General features: G+C 42.2%; 1 protein-coding gene across 1 annotated transcript in view; it reads right to left on the minus strand.

Moving 5' to 3' along the window:
• The window catches only part of SYNE1 (spectrin repeat containing nuclear envelope protein 1), a 1,478,055-nt gene that overhangs the window by 1,068,531 nt on the left and 389,987 nt on the right, over positions 1-19,537 (minus strand). Inside the window, exons 18-20 of the mRNA XM_069234720.1 lie at positions 15,068-15,232; positions 10,374-10,526; positions 8,136-8,279 (exon numbers count right to left, since the gene is read on the minus strand). Of these exons, the coding sequence (XP_069090821.1) occupies positions 8,136-8,279; positions 10,374-10,526; positions 15,068-15,232 (462 nt within the window). The remainder of the gene's footprint in view (positions 1-8,135; positions 8,280-10,373; positions 10,527-15,067; positions 15,233-19,537) is intronic.

Raw genomic sequence — 19,537 nt, forward strand, 5'->3', positions numbered from 1 at the left:
GATTTGCATATGGCTGGGTCCAAACTTGGGTGGCATGGTGAGCAAAAGAACAATGGATTTAACTCAGATCTGTTACTGAGAGTCAATGTTTAAAACGTTTCAGCACTCCATCCATCATCTTGTTGTGTTGCTATGTTTCACATGACTTCACTTCTATTGTCTGATTTCAGGGAAGATGCTCAGTTTTGGACCTGGCCTTTCTGCAGGGTCATCTCAAATGTTTGCCTCCCTTTACCTTCCCTTGCTGAGCCCATTTTTGTTGGCTTTTAGGACTCTGTCCACTCTCCATAAAAGATGGTACAAATGGCCTACACTTGTTTAGTACAGTTCACTTACTTATATGTCCCTGGTTTATGGTACTACATGTACCCAGGGCCTGTAAGTTAAATGCTACTAGTTGGCTTCAGCACTCTTTGTGCCACCCACTACAGGGGACTTTTTAAAACATGTCTCAGGCCTGCCACTGCAAGTTGTAGTGCAGTTTCAAACTGCCACTTCGACCTGATAAAATCAACTTTTGCCAGGCCTAAACCTTCCTTTTTAATACTTATAAGTCACCCGTATGGTAGACCTTAAAGGCTCATAGGGCAATATGCATGGTATTTAAAAAGTAGGACATGTGGATTTAACTTTTACATGTCCTGGTACTGAAAAGTTCAAATAGTTTTTCAGTGCTGTAAGGCTATCACTCCCATAGGCTAATATTGAGTTACCTTATTATACTTAAGCGCTAACCTTTGATTGTAAGCAGATAGAGGAATGCTGATCCCACTCAAATTAATTGTAATTTAAAGCCCTCTTTAATGGTGAAGTCTAACTTTAAGTTACCATTTTAAAAATACCACTTTTAAAAAGTTGGCATTTATTTGCCTGAACCAACTGAGCTTTTCAGTGAGAGTCCTGGGTCACATGACTGTAATTTGCTCTACTGTTGTGGGCTGTGTATTGCTTACAGATATGGGCACATAGTATGGCTTTGGCGTGAAGGTAGTGGGCCTTCCTGACAGGATGGCTGAGGAGGAGCAGTAAACTGCCCCGAGTATAATTCAAAGGGCTCTACCTGCAGCACACTCAAAGGAACCTGGCACCAAGCCTCCCTCAAACATCCAAGACAGTGTTGAGCCAAACCCAGGGGCAAGGGATGAACTGAACCAAACTAGTTTTAAGGGTTGGTCAGGAAAGTACCTAGGTATAAAATGTGGACTTTCAAAACCTCTTATCAGAACACTCCTGGATCAGTGGAAGATTCAGAAGAAGGACCGCCCTACTGCCATGAAAATGGACAATTGGGCCTGCTTGCCTTGAACCCAAGCTTTCCAGTGTAAATCCAAGGATCAGTTGCTGACCTCCAATTTGAGCTACAGGAGCACAAAAAGCTACCAGAGGCCTCCCTGCAACTGCCCAGCTTACAAGCACCAACTGGACTTCTCTTGACCTGCCTGAGCTTCTGCTGCTGGCCTCTGCTTGAGTGAGTTCTGATCCCCAGTTGGTGCCCCACAGATCCTGGACCCTTTACAGGCATCAGTGGGAAATCATTGTGAAGAAAAGGTAAAGAGACAAGGTTTTGGGTACTTGTAATTGTGACATGAACTCTTCGTGCTGAGAATCAATTGCATATGAATGCGAAGCTCCAGTAGGATCTGCTCTTTGCTCCAACAGCGATGTTTATCAATAACCGTCAGAATGAGACTTGCACTGCACACCGACAGCTGCAGCCCACAACAACTGCCAACGTGAAGCATCATTGATGACCTGCTCTTCGTGCTACAACAGCACCTGTCTATGATGGCCAACCTGTTTGTTGAGGAAATAATGACATCCTCCTGGCCCCCACCAATGTGAACGGAACCCTTTGCGTGGACATGAGAAGGTAACTCCTTAGTGGGACTAACCTGGTCCCTGTATTCGACGCATGCTCCACCGTGGTTGGCCTGAACATGTGACTTTCATGTGGTACAGTGTGACTGGATAATCGCAAGTGGTGCTTTGTGCTTTTTTGGCAGTATTTTCACCTAAAACTTGAAAAACTTGCATGTCTTGCACAACTGCCTAGGCTTTTTATTGTGTAGTGCTTTCTCTTTATTACTGCTGTAGTGCTACAGGAATACTTCTCTCGTTGGTTCTAGGTTAAGGAGACAGCCTTTGTACCAAGCTACCAAAGGCTTGAGCACAGGTTATTTAGTAACTTTTTGTGGTTCACCTTGACAAGGATTGTGGTTATTACTTGAGAGGGTCTCTCGTCCCTCTCAACTAATTACACATTTTCTTACACTCAGCAACACTGCAACAGCTTCAAATGAGTGTCTGCTTGCACAGCATATTTTATGCTATTTGTACTATTTAAAGCAACATAAGCTATGTCCCAAAATGAAAAAGAGATGTGTTAATGACCTATTAGATTTAATACAGCAATCACAAGTTCCTTTAGGCAAGCCTTGTGGTAAGAACATAAAGCAATATATGACATGTAACTGGAGTAATAATGGGACAGGCACAAGAAATTCAACATGAAGGTCACACTGAGTAGTTGGATAAGTTTTGGAATGTTGTTTTTTTGTTGTCTAGTACACACAAGCATATTTAGTCCTCGCAAAAAAATGGCACAATGGTTGTGCTAAATATATACTGCTCTAAGAAAAAGGATGTATGAATGTTTGTTTCCCATTTTGATATATTAACTTTTAAATAAACTGCCTTTAATTTCTGTCAGTAGCATATAAATGCATTACTTCTCAAAAATAAAGGCATGATTTACAGTTAAGTGGCAATTTTCAGATTTAATTTTCAGATTTTCCACCAACTTCTGGAGAAGAGCAAAGTGTGGAGGTGAAACCACCACCAGCACATACTCCTCCAGATTTATCCACTCCTGTACAAAATGAAGGACACCTGATTGCTATCTAACTCTAAATCAAGCCCTAACTGTCAAAATACGTAGAGACCTAATTGTGGAATGGTGTGTTATCAGAATATAGTTGTGAGTATATTGTCTGACATAAATATTGTGTCCTAAATATCATCTACAAATCATCACATTGTTGTTCATAGAAAGTCTACACACAATGGGACAATATTTGTGTAAATCATATTTAGGACATTATCTATCTTTACAATATTCTGGCATTCAACCAGTGCACAAGGAATGCACATGTACAAATGACTATTGTGCATGAAAGTTTGTCTTTTGTATGCTGTATTTTTTCATGTGTACGGAGTATTTGGATTATGCATGTTTACAAAATGTATTAGTGCTAGGTCTTATGTAAAACTGAGCTAATGTAACATTTTGTTAGTATGATTACACTATAGACATAGTGCCAATAGATTTTATGCTGGCTGATGCATTTTGCACTTTGTGTTTACACGTTTATGCTTTTCCACATATAACAAAAGTACATGGCACCGATAAACGTTTTTGTGTATGAGTGTATGGTGGAAATGCTATTACTAAGACATACACAAACATCATTTGGAAATGCACACCTTTCAATGGTAAGGCCCGAAGCCTTAAACATTGTTTAGTTTATTATCTACAACTGGAAACATTTTTCAACCTGATTTAAACGGGCATGAGATACAGACATAAATCTTACTGCACATTGCTCACTACAAAAAAAATCTTGGATAACACTTACCAAAAGCGATATGCATTTGGTAAGTGTTATTCAAGTTTTTTTTTTTGTGAGCAATGTGCATTAATGCTCCTAAAGATAACCACATCAGGTCTCACTTTTATAAGGAAAGAGACATTCAGAACTAAGGGCCTCATCGAGATCCTGGTGGAGGTGAATACTCCGTCACAAACATGACGGCTATCCCGTCCGCCGTATTACGATCCAATTATATCCTCTGGAGATCGTAATACAGTGGACGGGATATCCATCATGTTTGTCATTGAATATATCATCCACCAGCATCTAAATTAGGCCCCAAGTAACAATGTCCAACTCGCAGTGATTTCTTAGCACAAATTCTATGGAGGCACCACAGGCAAAGCACCTCGAATTGCACTTGTTGGAAAGAAGTAAACCAAGATTTTGTCTTGAAGATAAATATGGTTATCAGACCACCCTCTGTGTAACAGAAGGAAATTAGCTAGAGGTACACAGAGCTATAGCAGAGAGTAGGATTGGCAAGATAAGAAAACAAAATAAAAGTGAATGAGGGAGCAGCACCTGCTCAGCATATGAAGTATAGTGTAAAAAAGCACATGATGATAACTAAGACACATTAATAATCAACAAACATGAAGTTAGCTAAATTAATTGTTGGTCAGGACAAAGTACTGTGAAAACCAAAAAACAAGTTAAACAACACATTTGAATGAGTAGCAGTCCTGAGGAAAACACTATAAACAGAGTAAAAAGAGCCCACCAACAACTGAAACATGTGGCAATAGAGTTATGTTTCTCCTAATTTCTAAAATCATGAATTGGATTACAGAGTTAAAAAATCGAAACCAAAATAAAATAGGCACACACTCTGTACATTGAGAATTAATAACACAAAAATAAAGACTAAAAAACAATATGTGCAACGATAATGGTACTGTGTATACTGTAGAGATGTAAGTGTTCATTTGCTTAGAGTTAAGAAAAGGTTATCACATTCTTATATTTTACAACGTAATTTGGCACTAAGGGCACATATTTCAATGTGATAATTTGATACACTACATGCACACGCGACTAAAGTGAGACCTAAGGTAACCTCTTGTATATTTGAACATGCATTCTCCAAATTAGGAAAAACAATGTGAACAAAAAAGAGAAAAGAATAAAGGTGCACCAAACAGAAGTATGCTCTGATGAAATATACAAAAGACACAGAGAAACAAACATGCTATGCATAGTTCAACATCTGTGCTGCAGTAACAGAAGCATGGATAGTTGGGGGAATTATAGCTGTCAACATCTATATAACATGTTACCACTGACTATGCCATGCTTGTGTAAAAAAAGTATGTAAAACTGTTAAACGAATTGTTAACAGTGACGAGTATACCAGCATATACATCCATGATAGCCAACAGGCACATACAACGGCAATCTCGGTATGATCTTTCTTAAAAGAAAAGCAGAACTATTTCAGTATGACCATCGTGGAAGTGTATGCATATGCAGCAGTTTTCTTTCAATTGTCTTAAAAACAACATGTTTGAAAAATTTAAAATTGCCACTGTGTATGGATGTTCATGCAGAGTGGCATTTATGAATATTTTTTAGAAAAAAAAAAGAAAGCCCATTCCATGAAGGCTGCTGTGAATGCCATCTTGGAAAGGTTTAAACTCATTTAGTTAGGGCCACCTGCCGACACAGTAGCAAAAGGAGTTAAGAACACAAGGGGCTCAAAGGAGGAGGGAACTAGCAAGGATGGACAAAGAGTGGAAGAGAAAATAGTCCCTCATGCACTGCAATGCAAGGATATGACATTAGTAATGAAAGGGCACAACACATCCAGTCAAAATATTGTGAGACCAACATTTTGCTTGGCTGGAAGGACAGGAAGGGACAACATTGAATTAGAGGCAAGAAGTGAACGGAGAGAGACATTAAAGCCACAAAATAAAGAGCAAGAAGTGGACACAAAGTCCACTCTGAGTCTATATTGGGTATAATAAGTCTGTTTGCCAAAAAAACAGTGGAACCTGTCTGTCACAAGACATAAAGTAATGCCTTTTTATGACATCAAATGACTCTCCATCACATTTGCCTTAACTGTAGCCCATATTTGGAACTCTTGATATGATGAATTTATGAAAATATGTAGTTAAATGAAACTCCCAATCTTTCACATAATCAAAACATATTGTGTGAGGCTGCAATAGTTAGTTGAAAAGTGCTTCTTTTTAAGACAACCTTGAGGTTTGCTTGGTAAAGTGGACATGCACAGCTGACAAATGCATTGTTCTGAGTGTCATGAGTTCTAATCTTTCTAAGCCAGACTCAACCTTCCGTCATTACAGAGGTTAGAAAAATGACTATCATAGTGTAAGGGCCTTATTAAGAGGCTGGTGGTCGGACTGTAGCAACTGTGACGGTCTGACAACCACATTACAACCCTGGCAGGCAGACTCACGAGAAGACCGCTGTCCCCACCAGAAACATTGCTCCCGAAGGGTGATGGAGGTCAGAGTTGTAACGAGCCAGGGCAGTGTGGAATTCAGCGCCGCCTGGCTGATTACAAACCCACTTTCCTCCAGCCTTTTTATGGCGGAGACAGTGCCATTAAAAGGCTCAAGGAAAGCCAGTGCCTGGGGCCCCCCTCCAGAGCTTAGTGGGACTGTGCACTGTCTGCTTTGCAGACAGTGTGCATTCCGAGGGTGCTGGTTGACCCCCTCTGTGCCCTTAAGGGAGACGAGTCTGCTATCGTAGCACTCTTTCCACCGGACTGACCGGGAGGGACGCTTGAATACAATTCTCCCACCAGTCAGCCGTCAGGAACATTGTAATAGGGCGGGGGAGATGCCACCGGTATGACAGTTGCGTCCTCCCGGTGGCACTGGAGGTCGGCTGGTACAACGCCAATGATGTAATGAGACCCCAAGTGATGGTAACACGTTAACAGTAACAGTGCTAAATATAACAAACATGTAGCATGAACTGCTATATAAAAATCAAATAATAATTTTTAGGCCTGCATCTGCATTTTTCAAATATATGTCTGCTGCACGTAAGAAGGCAAATATTTAGTTTTTATACGGTACATGTGTCCTTAGGCATCTATTTTAATCTGGAATTATTTTAAATTACAAATATCCCACAGAATAATGGGTGCTTTTTCTGGAATGTGTTATTGTTATCCATAATATATTATTTTTGGATCATTTTCTACAGATACCACACACATAGCTGTGGTAAAGTGCTTTACAAAAATGCTTCAGTAAAGCTTAAACTTTTTATAAACTTACTGAGATTTTAATTAACCTAGATGCCACAAAAAACAATCGTTCTGAAATTTAAAGCCAATAATCGTTCAGTGTCTTACACAGTCAGACTCGAAATTTAAATTAGTCCTGACGACAATGTTCAAGACAGATAACATGGCAAGAGGCTGCCACTAGAATGAGGAGTCTGGGTCATAATTGGGTGATGATGGCCATTCTGCAGAGAAAGCAGCCCCTAAACATCAGTTTAAGGGTAAAATAACCGGGCTGGCCTCTTCCCAAAATAAAACTGAGCTCACTGCAAAAGATTTGCTTGGCCTGTTTTTATATGAATGCAAACAGTGGTAGCATTACCCCTAATCCACTTGTATTCATTTATAAACCCTTAAAGGATAATATGCTAATTCAAACCCACCACGATTCAATCTTAGAAGTGCACATTGCAAACTCTCCGCAGCAAGAGACATTTAACGGAAAGTGCTTGCTAACTTGCCTGCTTTTAGACATGGCAAGTGAAAACTTTCTGTGGTCTGATTTTCATGCCAATCTCTCGATGGCTACCGATATCTTTCGACTGAAGTTTGTTGGGTTGCTGCACATTAAGTTTATGTTGCTTATGGGTGTGCAAATTTGCAAACCTTTTATTTAGGAATCTTCCTGTAATTCCTGTAACTGTTATGAGCATTACCTGCCGTATGCAAAGTTTTCTGGAGCTGGGCTATCATTTTAAAATCAGGACTTCTGTTCAGGTTTTAAGAAAAAAACGCCAACACCGATCCAGTCAACTTGCAAGAAAACACACATTCATTTTCATTGGCAACTAGCACTCTGTTTGCGGGGAGAAAACCAGGCCAGGGCATTAAAATAAGAAAAGCAGAAAATACTGAGAACCTCAGGTAGGCCAATTATCGGGCACTAGGCAAGACTTAACTCTCAGAATAAAAAAGTTTCACGTCTCTAATTTATATGGGCACCGTACAAGTTATAATTTAACCGTTTACTCTCAATTTGAAAAACTTGTTCATGAAGACTCCAGATGAGGATTCCTTTGGCTGCCTTACTGGATTTCCTGTTTGGCGACCAAACATCACTCGCACAGTATTGTGATAATAATATATAATAATAATATCTAGGGCATAGCAGATAATCAGAGCAGGGCGTTAGAATATACAAGGCCTTTCTGATGCCTTCGAAAAACCGCACAGCAGTGTTAGCAGCATATCACCATCAGAAAGAGATGCTACCGTACCTTGGAAAGCTGATCCTTGATCCCAGACAAAGTAGTTAGCATTTCATTGATTTCCTCCTGGGGGATATCCTTTGTGAGAAGCTGTGCGGTCCTTGTTACTGCCTTGTACTGAGCTTCCATCACGGGGATTTTCTGTTTAATATCCTGCAGCAGACATTTCAACATACTTCAGTTTCATGAACAACAGACGTGCCAGCAGCAAGACCAACACACAATAAAAAGCACAAAGGAAAACAAGTATGAAAGAGTGGAGATGTTCATGAACCTAAACAAGATTAACTGATGTTATTACACGAAAGAAAGCACTCAGAAAGTGTCAGATGCATTATCAAGCAAAAACTCTTGCAAGGCTGGGAGACAACATGATGTCTTGGACACAAAAAAGGGCACTATGCTCCGTTAACGCACCAAATCAGCAGCGTGTCTGCTAAGTCTATGACATTTCGGGGCATATTTATACTCTGCGCCGAATGTGCGTCAAAATTGTTTACGCACGTTTGGTGCAAACTGTGCACCATATTTAAACTTTGATGCCCGCGGAAGTCAAAATTCCTCTGTGTGCGTAATTTTTTGGTTGCAGGAAACTGCCCTTGCATTAATGACATGCAAGTTAGGCGTTCCCGCCCAAAAAATGACTTTAAGACCTGTGCTCCTTATTTATACTCCTGCGTCATTTTGACGCACAGGAGGGGGCGGGCCTTAAAAAACGGTGCACAGCCTGATGTGCGCCGTTTTTTAACGCCTGGGTGAGGGCAGGCGTTAAGGGATCTGTGGGCTCACTTCCATTGTCGCTGACCATGGAAGGAGTCCGGAGGTGCCCTTCCCTGCCCCCAGTGACACCCCCTGCCACCCTCGCCCACCCCTGGAGGACACCCATGGATGGGGGACCCATCCCAGGTAAGTACAGGTAAGTTGAAGTCTTTTTAAAAAAAAAATAAAGTGGCATGGGGGGCCTAATTTGGGCCCCCCTACATGCCACTGTGCCCAATGACCATGCCCAGGGGACAGAAGTCCCCTGGGCATGGCCACTGGGCAAGGGGGCATGACTCCTGTCTTTGCTAAGACAGGAGTCATTTCAATGGGGGTTGTGCATCAAAAAATGGCGCAAGTCCGGTTTGAGGCATGATTTTTGCCTCAAACCTGACTTGCACCATTTTTTGACGCACATTCCCCATTTTTCCCTACGCCGGCGCTGCCTGGTTTGAGTAATTTTTTATTTCTCTGACCAGTCCGCAGCGCTGGCTAACGTCATTCCTTGAATAAGGCGCCCGCATGGTGTGTAGGAATGGCGTTAGCCGGCGGTAACATTTTTCAAGCAAACCAGCGCCGCCGCTGGTTTGCGTCAAAAAGTATAAATATGGGCCTCCATCTCTTACCAGCTTTGGTAGGTGACCATACACGCCACTACAAGTGGCATAAGTCCATACCATAAATCCCCAATCCAGGGATTCAAGACAAGGCTTTAGCTTGACATGCTAAGGAGAACCCTACATCAATATTTACATGCACTTCTGCAAAATCACTTACTTAGCCTAAACAGTAAATATGCCACCTTCCTCTATACAGGCAGATGGTTTCTGCCAGTCCAGCAGTTTTGATGTGCCAAGGGCTTACTTTATGAAAGGTTTTGCTAGCCTATCACAGCATGCGTGCAACCAATACATATGTAACGCAGCTCCTTCAAGCTATCAGGTTACCTATTTTTGGACCCCATGAATGTGACAATATGTGTGCACAGACTGTCTTCCTTTTCCTTTTTGTCCATTTTATAGTGTTCCAAGGAAAAGATTTGCTATTACCAATTTTGAAGGTTTTGAAATGTAAACAAGTGAACCTTGCACTGTTGTATCTTTTAATGCTTAAGGACTTTTATACTTGTGTGAATGTTGGAAGTTTTCTATGTAGCATAGTTAAGCTTCGGGGGGCCTGGCCCTTATCCTTTTCAAAATCATTTTGACGTTTGTATGCCTCTTGGCCTCTTTGTTCCTTTTTTGAATCCGTTTTATACATTTATGTTGTGATATTATCCTGAATGTGATTTTTGGTTGGTTGTTCTTTTCTTAACCTAATAAAGAATATAACTACTACTATATTTGGAAGAACGTCATGTAAAAAAAACACATAGTTCTGTTGTGCAATGTTTCACCGTAGAACAACAAATCTATTTAGGATGAAATAAGAACATCTTCAAGAATAAAGTCAAACCACATCATCATAAATATGCCTAAAAGATCTTGCCTCCAAATCCTGGACGAACATCTTGACATTTAAAAAAGACACATCAAGGGGAGTGGAAAGTTTCTCGTCTCCTTGCTTAGCAAACAGTGACAATGCTGCAACACTATCAACATACTCCTTTTTCACCCGGTCAGACTCATCAGCTCGTGCATACTGCAAAACAGAAGCAAGAACAATTATTTTAGTAGGTAATTATGTTTAAAGAATAAATCACATCAAATGCTATCAATAACATTTTATGAACGTGAATTGTCACAATCTGATATATATATGATATACATGCTTGCCCGCGAGTGCATAGTTTCTCATTTCAGGTGCCTCCTGACTTCTTAGCCAACTTATAAATGAATCTCATCCTATACTGTAAACCCTGAAACAGTCCTACATGATGTGGAGGCTGATTTAAAGTTTGGATGGAGGAGCATCACCCACCATTTTGGCAGTTACCCATCTCCTCCAAGGAAGCGGAGAAAGATATAGCACAAGGCCTCTCTCAAGGTAGCAGGTTTCTTCCACAAAAGTAGAAGAAACAATGAGAGGAGCCATTTTGATGAAGAAATGGAATCTCCTTGAAAGAGATCTTCTAGGTTCCTTCAGTCCCCTGGGGTCTAAGGTCGAAGTGAAATTGAGGTTTCTAGCTAGTGCCATGTTTGGGGAGAGAAAGGTTGCGAGGCCACTCCTACTGGCAAAGGGATCTCATATGTGAAGGACTGTTTTCATAGGCTTGGCTACACAAGCACCTTTTGGATGAGACTGCCGTAAGAGCCATGTAAGGTCCTAGAGTATTGGTAGGCAACCGTTTCTCACTCTCCTGTACAACCCAGTCAAAAGGTATCGCAGATGGACCACCCAGTAGTAGTCTAGGAGGTTTGGGCAGGCCAATTCCTCCTTTATCCTTAGGTAGCATAAGAAGTTTGTTTGCTATGCAAAGGTGTTTTGTGTTCCACATGAAAGCACATACATGTGATTGTAGATGGGAGATGACCATTGCACGGATGGGCATGGGGAGGGGCTGAAAAAGATAAAGGAGTCTGGGTAGGATATTCATCTTAATGATGCTAAGATGCCCCAGCCACAATAGATATAATGGGTGCCATCTGCAATGGTCTTCCAAAACGGCTTTACTGTAGACCACTCAGACAATGCTCGACCAATCCTCCAATTGGGCAGTGATGTGAAGGCCCAGATAACCAATCAAGGAGGTAGCCCATTGAAAAGGGACTCCTGTTTGTAAGGGTGGTATGTCCTGTGAGCTTAAGAATGTGAGATTTGTGTTTGTATATTTTGAAGCTGAAGGCAATTCGAGGTGGTCGAGATTTGGAGACCAGTGCAGGTAAGGATTCTAGAGGGTCATTTAATGTTAGAAGGATATCATCTGCGAATAGGGCAATTTTGTGCTACAGGCCCCTGAAAGGAATGGCTTTAATCACTTGTGTTTTTCTGCTTTTTATAGCTAGTGCTCTACCACTGGGGCAAACAGCAATGGAGAGAGGGGAGAACCCAGTTTTTACCCCTGGTAAGTTGAATTGATGTGGTACATTGCCCACTGACCTCTATGAGTGCTGTGGGGGTGGCAAAAGCTACCATCATTTTGTCTTTTATTGTGGGGCCTAGCTAAATTCTAGCTAATAGGGCTTCTAAGAAGGCCCAGGTCACCAGGTCAAATGTTTTTTTCAGCATCCAGGGAGAGTAGAAGAGCTGAAATATCTTGTTTATGAACCTTTTCAACTCAGTGAGAAAGGCATATGATATTGCCTGCTCCTTGTCTATTGCAAATGAAACCAACCTGGTCTGGGTGTATTAGCTCTGGAAGGAGGGTTTCTAGTCTTATTGCTAATATTTTGCTATATAGTTTTGAATCTGTGTTTAGGATAGCAATTGGGCAGTATGGCGGCAATGGGTGTTGCTGTGGGTGTGCCACAGCAACACCCATTGCATTTTGATGCTGCCCCAGATTTATGAGTTTTCATAAACCTGAGGAAGCACCAAAGTCTAACACCACCCCACGGGTGGCGTTAAAGTGCCACAACGGGGAGAAATGCTTTCATTTCTCCTCGTTTTTTTGGTCTTTCTATTTGTGCTGCATTTTGCATCACACATAGAAGGTGCAAATCACCATTGAAGATTGTTTTTGTGGAGGAAGGTGTCCCTTCCTGCACAAAACAATCTCCCCCTCAACGCAGTCATTCTTGCACTATTGTGCAAGGGAGGTTGAGTTGGCGCGCAGCAGTAAATTATGTGCTGTGAAAGGGGAAACACGAGGGTGCACCGTATTATTGTAAATATGGCACATCCCTGTGTTTCTGAAAATTATGGTGTGCAACGGTGACAAATTTGGCGCAGCGACATGCACTGTCATTTTCACTTAAATCTGGCCCTTAGTTACTTCCTCCCAGAATGGTTGGAGGACTGGGCATCCCCACCATATATGAAGTGCATCGCCCAACGCCCTGCATCGCCTCCAACAGCTCAGTGAGCATTGTAATACATGTGGTGTAATCGATGGGGGGTAAAGCGCCATCCAGTCAATTCCTTAAAGTGGATTTCCCGCTCTCAACAAGGAGGTGGCAGCTGCATGCATGTCCTGCTGCAACCTATATCTGAGGGCATGGTGGACCACTCCAACACCAACTGCTGCATAGTAGTATGGGATGCTTGGGACTGCCAATCCTCTCTCCACCCTTAGCTGGGTCAATAGCTGCTGGTGAAGCCTAGGGGTCCCACCCTTCCAAATGAATGCCATCAGTTTTCATTGGATATGTTTTAAATAGAAAGGTCTAACCATCTAGAAAATGCCTGGAATATATAGAGCAGTGTCATGAGTGTATCCATTTTCATTGCATTAACCACAAGACCACAAGAGCATCACAGCCTCCCAAGCCTACCGATCTTTCCTAATGTTAGAGGGGTAGTTAGCAGCAAAAAAGTCCCTGATCTTTCTTGTAAGCTGCACACCCACATATTTCATTGAAGTTTTGGTCCACTGGAAGTGAATGCAGGAAGACAGTCTTGATGTTTCCTCCTCTATGAGGGTCAGATTAGGAATCTCAGACTTGTCATAATTAATCTTATATCCAGAGACTGTCTCATAGCCCTCAAGAACGTTCACCACCGCTAGGATCGAGGTGACTGGGGTTCCCAATATTAGTAATATATTGTTGGGATAAAGGTAGATTTTTAATTCTGTAGAGCAAAACTGAATCCCATCACTGCCTCAGATTGCTGAAGCAAGCATGCCAAGGGTTCTATAAAGAGGGAAAATAGGAGTGGAAACAGGAGGCATCCCTGTCTGATGCATCTAGTTAACCTAAAGGACCTTGAGAGGTATCCACTCAGGGTGACTCTAGCAATTGGGTTAGCATAGTTAGCAAAAATCATTCAAAAGAACACAGGCCCTATGCCCATTTTCTGAAGCTGTGAGCTGCAGAAAAGTCCAATCTACCCTGTCAAAGGCCTTCTCTGCATCAAGCAACAACAATGTCACTGTTAAAACTTTAGCAGAGGCTTTTTCTATCAATTGGATAGCTGTTTGTATATTATCATTGGCCTGATGTCCCTGAATAAAACTGTTCCGATGTGGGGGACCTAGGGTGCTGGGTTCTGTGTTTAACTGGGTCACCAACACCTTTTCATATATCCTGGTGCCAATATTCAATAGAGCTATTGACTGATAGAAGGCACATCACATAGCATCTTTGTTTGGGTTCAAGATGACCGTTACCACAGCCTCACCCATCATCAGAACCATGGTCTCCGTAGTTGCCCAACAGTTGAAAAGAATGGTAAGTTTTGGGACCAGCTTGGATGAATATATTTTATCAAATTTGGCTGTGAGGCCATCAAGCCCTGGGTTCTAATTGGGCTTAAGGGTTTTGATTGCTAGTCGCACTTCTTAGGAAAGAATGAGGCCCTCCAAGGACTCCTTCTGGATCTAGGGAAGTCTTGTCTTGCCAGGTTTAGCTTTTCTAGGAAAGCCCCTTTACTTCCCACAGTAGGCAAGGTCCCTCTGTACAGGGTTTCATAGAAGGCACAGAATTAATCGATATTTTCTTCATCCTCTAAAGTTAGGGATCCAGAGGCCATGATTATTTCACATACATACTCTCTTTCCCATTTCCACTGCAGGAGTCAGGCCGATGGCATGTCCACTAATATCCTGCTATGATCAGACTTTGAAGTGGAGGAGATATAGTGTATTTGTAATTGCACTCTGGCTGTGGTGAGCGCACAGGAGAGCCGCCGGGAGGGCTTATGTGATGGCTCCTATACCAGCTCTCAGATCTCTTCCAACCTAAACAGACGCTCATGTTCTACCTCAGCAGGAATGGGTAGAGTCTCCAATTTCTCAGTGGCCTCCTGCAACCCGTCACTAGTCAGGCTGTGATTGGAGCATGGTACGATACCGAGATGGGCCCAACTTCAATGTTCAGGTCATTCAATTGGATAAGGGTTACACATTATTTATGGTGATAAACAATTCAATAACTGGATATGTGCAAAGTACAGACTTCATTTCAGTTTCTCGATATTCAGAAATTCTGGCCTGCATTTTCTCAAGGCCACTAACAGCCAAGAAACTTATGTATGTTTTCAATAGACAGAATGAAAACAAAATATTCATAAATCATGTTGTATTAAATCCATCTATAAAACCTCTGAGTTGATTGTCCATTAATATATTGATAACAACCTACATGCTTCACTTTCATGAAAAGCTCTCTCCATCTTCCATTCAGCAGCAGAAGTTGTTGCTTCAGATCCTTGGACACTGTCTCGTCACAGCATTCTATAAGGAAATTGCCGGAATCGTTCATAATGGAATGCTGCTGGATCCAGTGAGGTAAATGGCGAAAAAAGTCCTGTGGTACAAAAAACGCCACAGCTCAAACATTGTGCAATTTGACATGACATTGAACTCATCTACTTACTACCTACAATCAGTCTATCTATCTATCTATCTATCTATCTATCTATCTATCTATCTATCTATCTATCTATCTATCTATCTATCTATCTCTTTAACTGTTTTTGAAGTGAATTTCTGCTTTAGATCCCAGACAGTCTGCAGAGCATTACCATTCTCAGCACTAGCAGGACAATCTGCCAAAGGAGGACTAAATTATGCGGGAAGGTTAAATAAAACATGCACAAGAAAATACATATGCATCAATATGTGACACGTTCTGTTGAAGTATTATTTTTAACTATTCAAGCTATAAACATAATTTGTGTTGACATTTGTAAATTTTGTAAATTAGGTGGCCAGTGCATTAAATCTATTATTATGTGGGAAACACCACAATCATAGAATTGCATGAATTCACCCGACAGCACTGTGTGCATTATTTTACCAATAGTTCATTCCTGAAAAGTAAACAAAGTCTAAACATTCTAATTCCACACTGCCCATTGTTTGTTCCACTTAGAAGAGAAAAGCTTTTCCATGCTTCCTAACAAAACATAATCATGAAACATATAAAATAAATAACAGGTAACATGTTTTATGACTCAATATTTCCATCTTTGGGTTCTTACGACATTTATAATTTGCCTTTTACTTTATACATTTCAACAGAATACCTAAAATCAAAATATTGGACCATATTACTCAGATTTAATAAACACTCATTCACAAGTTGTACTACTAGAGAGGCAAGATCAAATTCCATTTTATTACCAGAGGGAAATACCGTGAGAAAAGCATTAGATACTGCCTCTCAAATTGCACGTTGCCAATGACTTCATACTGGGAAAAAACTCACCCAAAAGGCACATGGGCTCTTCAATGTGATGTTACCTTAGCGCACAAATTAAACTCCTTGCATCCTTGATTTGAATGAATAAATAATGCATCTAATTACATTGTGGGTAAAGCCCTATTTATTACCTTTGATGAGGCTCTGGGGGGCATGGTGACCCACCGGAGGCTTTATCACTCATGAGTCATGGCTCTCCCCACACACAACAATGGTAAGAAACAAGGGCCAGATGTAGCAAGCCGTTTGCATGTCGCAAACTGCGAAAATCGGCCTCACGCGATGCACATTCACAAATTGCGAATCGGTACAGACTCGCAATTTTGTGAATGCGACTCGCAAATAGGAAGGGGTGTTCCATTCCTACTTGCGACTCGCATCGCAATTCAGAATTGCTTTGTGACAGCGAATGCGGTCGCAAAGCAACTCGCAGTTACCACCAGTGTCACACTGGTGGTAACTCATTCGCAAAAGGGAAGGGGTCCCCATGGGACCCCTTCCCCTTTGTGAATGTCGACAAAAATATTTTTTCACAGCAGGCAGTGGTCCTATGGACCACTGCCTACTCTGAAAAAAACAAAAACAAATGGTTTCGGTATTTTTTTTCATTTTGCAACTCGTTTTCCTTTAAGGAAAACGGGCTGCAAAATGAAAAAAAAAACTGCTTTATTTAAAAAGCAGTCACAGACATGGAGCTCTGCTGACTTCAGCAGGCCACCATCCCTGTGAGTGCAGGGACTCGCTATGGGGTCACAAAATGCGACCCACCTCATGAATATTGATGAGGTGGGTCTTTGCGACCCCATAGCGAGTCGCAGAATCTCGGACTTTCCTACATGTGGCCCCAAGTACTTACCTTACTTACCTGCAACAATGGCTTTGCAGCCTGAAGCTCTTCTAGATTCCCATGATGTGGATATTCTGCCATCTAGTGGTTGGTGCTGGAAAGTCCTACTTGTTATAACTTTTTTTTGTCTTGGAGATGGGTATGTCTGGTGAAACCAGATAACATAGTCTGCATATATATATATATAAAAAACACAGTAGTGGTTGTCACTAGGTAGTTTTAGTTAGGACCTAAGGCCACATGTGCAAATATCAGGTTTTGCGACTCACAATTTGAGAGTCGCAAAACCTGATGTACAACAGTGTCTGTCAATGACACTGTATGCGGTTCTCAATGGGGTCACAAGTGACCTACCTCATAAATATTCATGAGGTAGGTCGCAATTTGAGACCCCATTGAGAATGGCCACACTTACAGAAATGGTGGCTTTCTGGGGACAGCAGACCACCATTTCTGTGACTGCTTTTAAATAAAGTAGTGTTTTTAATGCAGCCAGTTATCCTTAAGGGAAAATGGGATGCAATTTAAAAAAACATGAAAAGTTTTCTTTTCATTTTTTCAGAGCACGCAGGACAGATGACTTCCCCCCCCAAATAAAGTATAAGTTGAGGCCTGGCCCCAGGGTATGGGGTCCCTGTGGCTTAAATTGGTCTGTAGAGGGGGGCTGCACAGCACCCCTCCCCAAAACAGTTAAATATGTTATAAGGCTCCTCCATTTAATTAAGGCCTGGCCCTGGGGGATGGGGTACTTGAAGCCTAGATTGATCCAGGGAGTGGGGCTGTACGGCCCCCCTCCTCCATTTAATAGATTTGGGCCCCAGGGGATGCAGTCCCATGGGTCAGAATAGGCTGAGGGAGAGGGGGCCACGCAGACCCTCTTCCCATTGAATAGACGTGGGCTCCAGGGAATGAGGTCCCTGGGGTCGAAATCAACCAGAGGATTGGGGCTGCATGCCCCACTCCCTCATAGAAAAGAAGTAGGTCCTGAGGGATAAGGTCCCAGGGGCCAAAATTGGCTAGGGTAGGGTGGCTGTACGGCACCCTAGGAGAGGACAAGAAAGAACCCACTCATCACAGTCACATGTAGATTGCGCTCCAATAGATCAAAGATGCATTCACCTCCACAAAGGATTTCAGATCGTTTTTCAAGATGGAATCACTGAATAAACAACACTTGCTTTGCCTTTTCCAAGCCCAGAAGATAGGATCATTTGTCCTTTTCAGAAGTGGAGCTTCAACTGTGGCACCTGCCATGTTTATATTTGTAAGTGCTTGCTGTTGTGGTATGAATTTCTGGGAAATTAGCATTATGGTGAGAACGGAAGGTCACCTGCTTGTTTATCCAACAGTCCACAGTTTTGTACAAAATGTCTACCCAAGTGGAGTACTTTCTACTGGTTAGTTTGTGCTACCTCGATGGGTAAATGTGCAGTGTGTATTCTACACTACAGCTGCCTAGTGGATCCTCCTATAGAGAGGCCAACAAGACGCCTCAGAGGGACCCCAGTGCGTTTCCCACTGATTTTGATGGCGCAATCTTCATGGCGAGGAATATGGGGAAATCTCCACAAAACAAAGAAGCACTTACTTCATATAGGTAAGAGGAAGGACCCTGGTTTGGTGGAGATTTACATCTTTTTAGTCTTGTTGGCCTTCCTTTAGGAGGATTCATGTTATCACAGAATTCTAGAGAAACAGGCGAAGGAACAAGCATATTGCCAAAATGCACACAAGGTCATTGGTAACATTTCCTCATGCTCTAATACTCAGCTGTAGTGTACAATACATACTGGACATTTACCCAAGGAGGCAGAAAGAACTCCACTCGGGTAGATATTTAATGAAAAGCTGTGTACTCTTGTTGGATAAATGGGCAGGTGAGGTTCCTTTGTGGTAGATTCACTCATGCAGTTACTGACAGACCCACACAGACATTCTCACACACACACACTCACTCACTCTCATATGCACTCAGACACTCATGTACTCACTCAAAAACCCACTCAGAGACTCAGACACCCACTCACAGACCCACTCAGACACTCACACACCTACTCCCAGACCAACTTACACACTCATGCACACACTCACAGATGCACTCAGAGACTCACGGACCCACTCACAGAACCAAAGACTCACGCACCCACACACAGACCAAATCAGAGACTCACGTACCAACTCACAGACCCACTCAGAGACTCACGCACCCACTCAGAGAACCACTCAAACATTCACGCACTCACCCAAAGACCCACTTAGTGACTCACACACCCACTCACAGACCCACTCAGACTCTCACACCTGCACTCACAGATCCACAGAGACACTTACATACCCTTTCACGGAGACACTCTCACATCCACTGTCACATTCAGACACCCTCTTACACCTACTCTCACACCCAGACAGACACACTCACACCCACTCTCACACCCAGACGGACACTCTCGCACCTAGACTCACACCCACAGACACCCTCTCACACCTATTCTCACACCGAGAGAGAGGTGTGCAGCTCAGGGTTGAGTAGTTAGGGGGGTTGGCCACAGGGACTGGTTGAA

The sequence above is a fragment of the Pleurodeles waltl genome, chromosome 5 (assembly GCF_031143425.1).
Source record: "Pleurodeles waltl isolate 20211129_DDA chromosome 5, aPleWal1.hap1.20221129, whole genome shotgun sequence".
NCBI classification, from domain to species: domain Eukaryota; kingdom Metazoa; phylum Chordata; class Amphibia; order Caudata; family Salamandridae; genus Pleurodeles; species Pleurodeles waltl.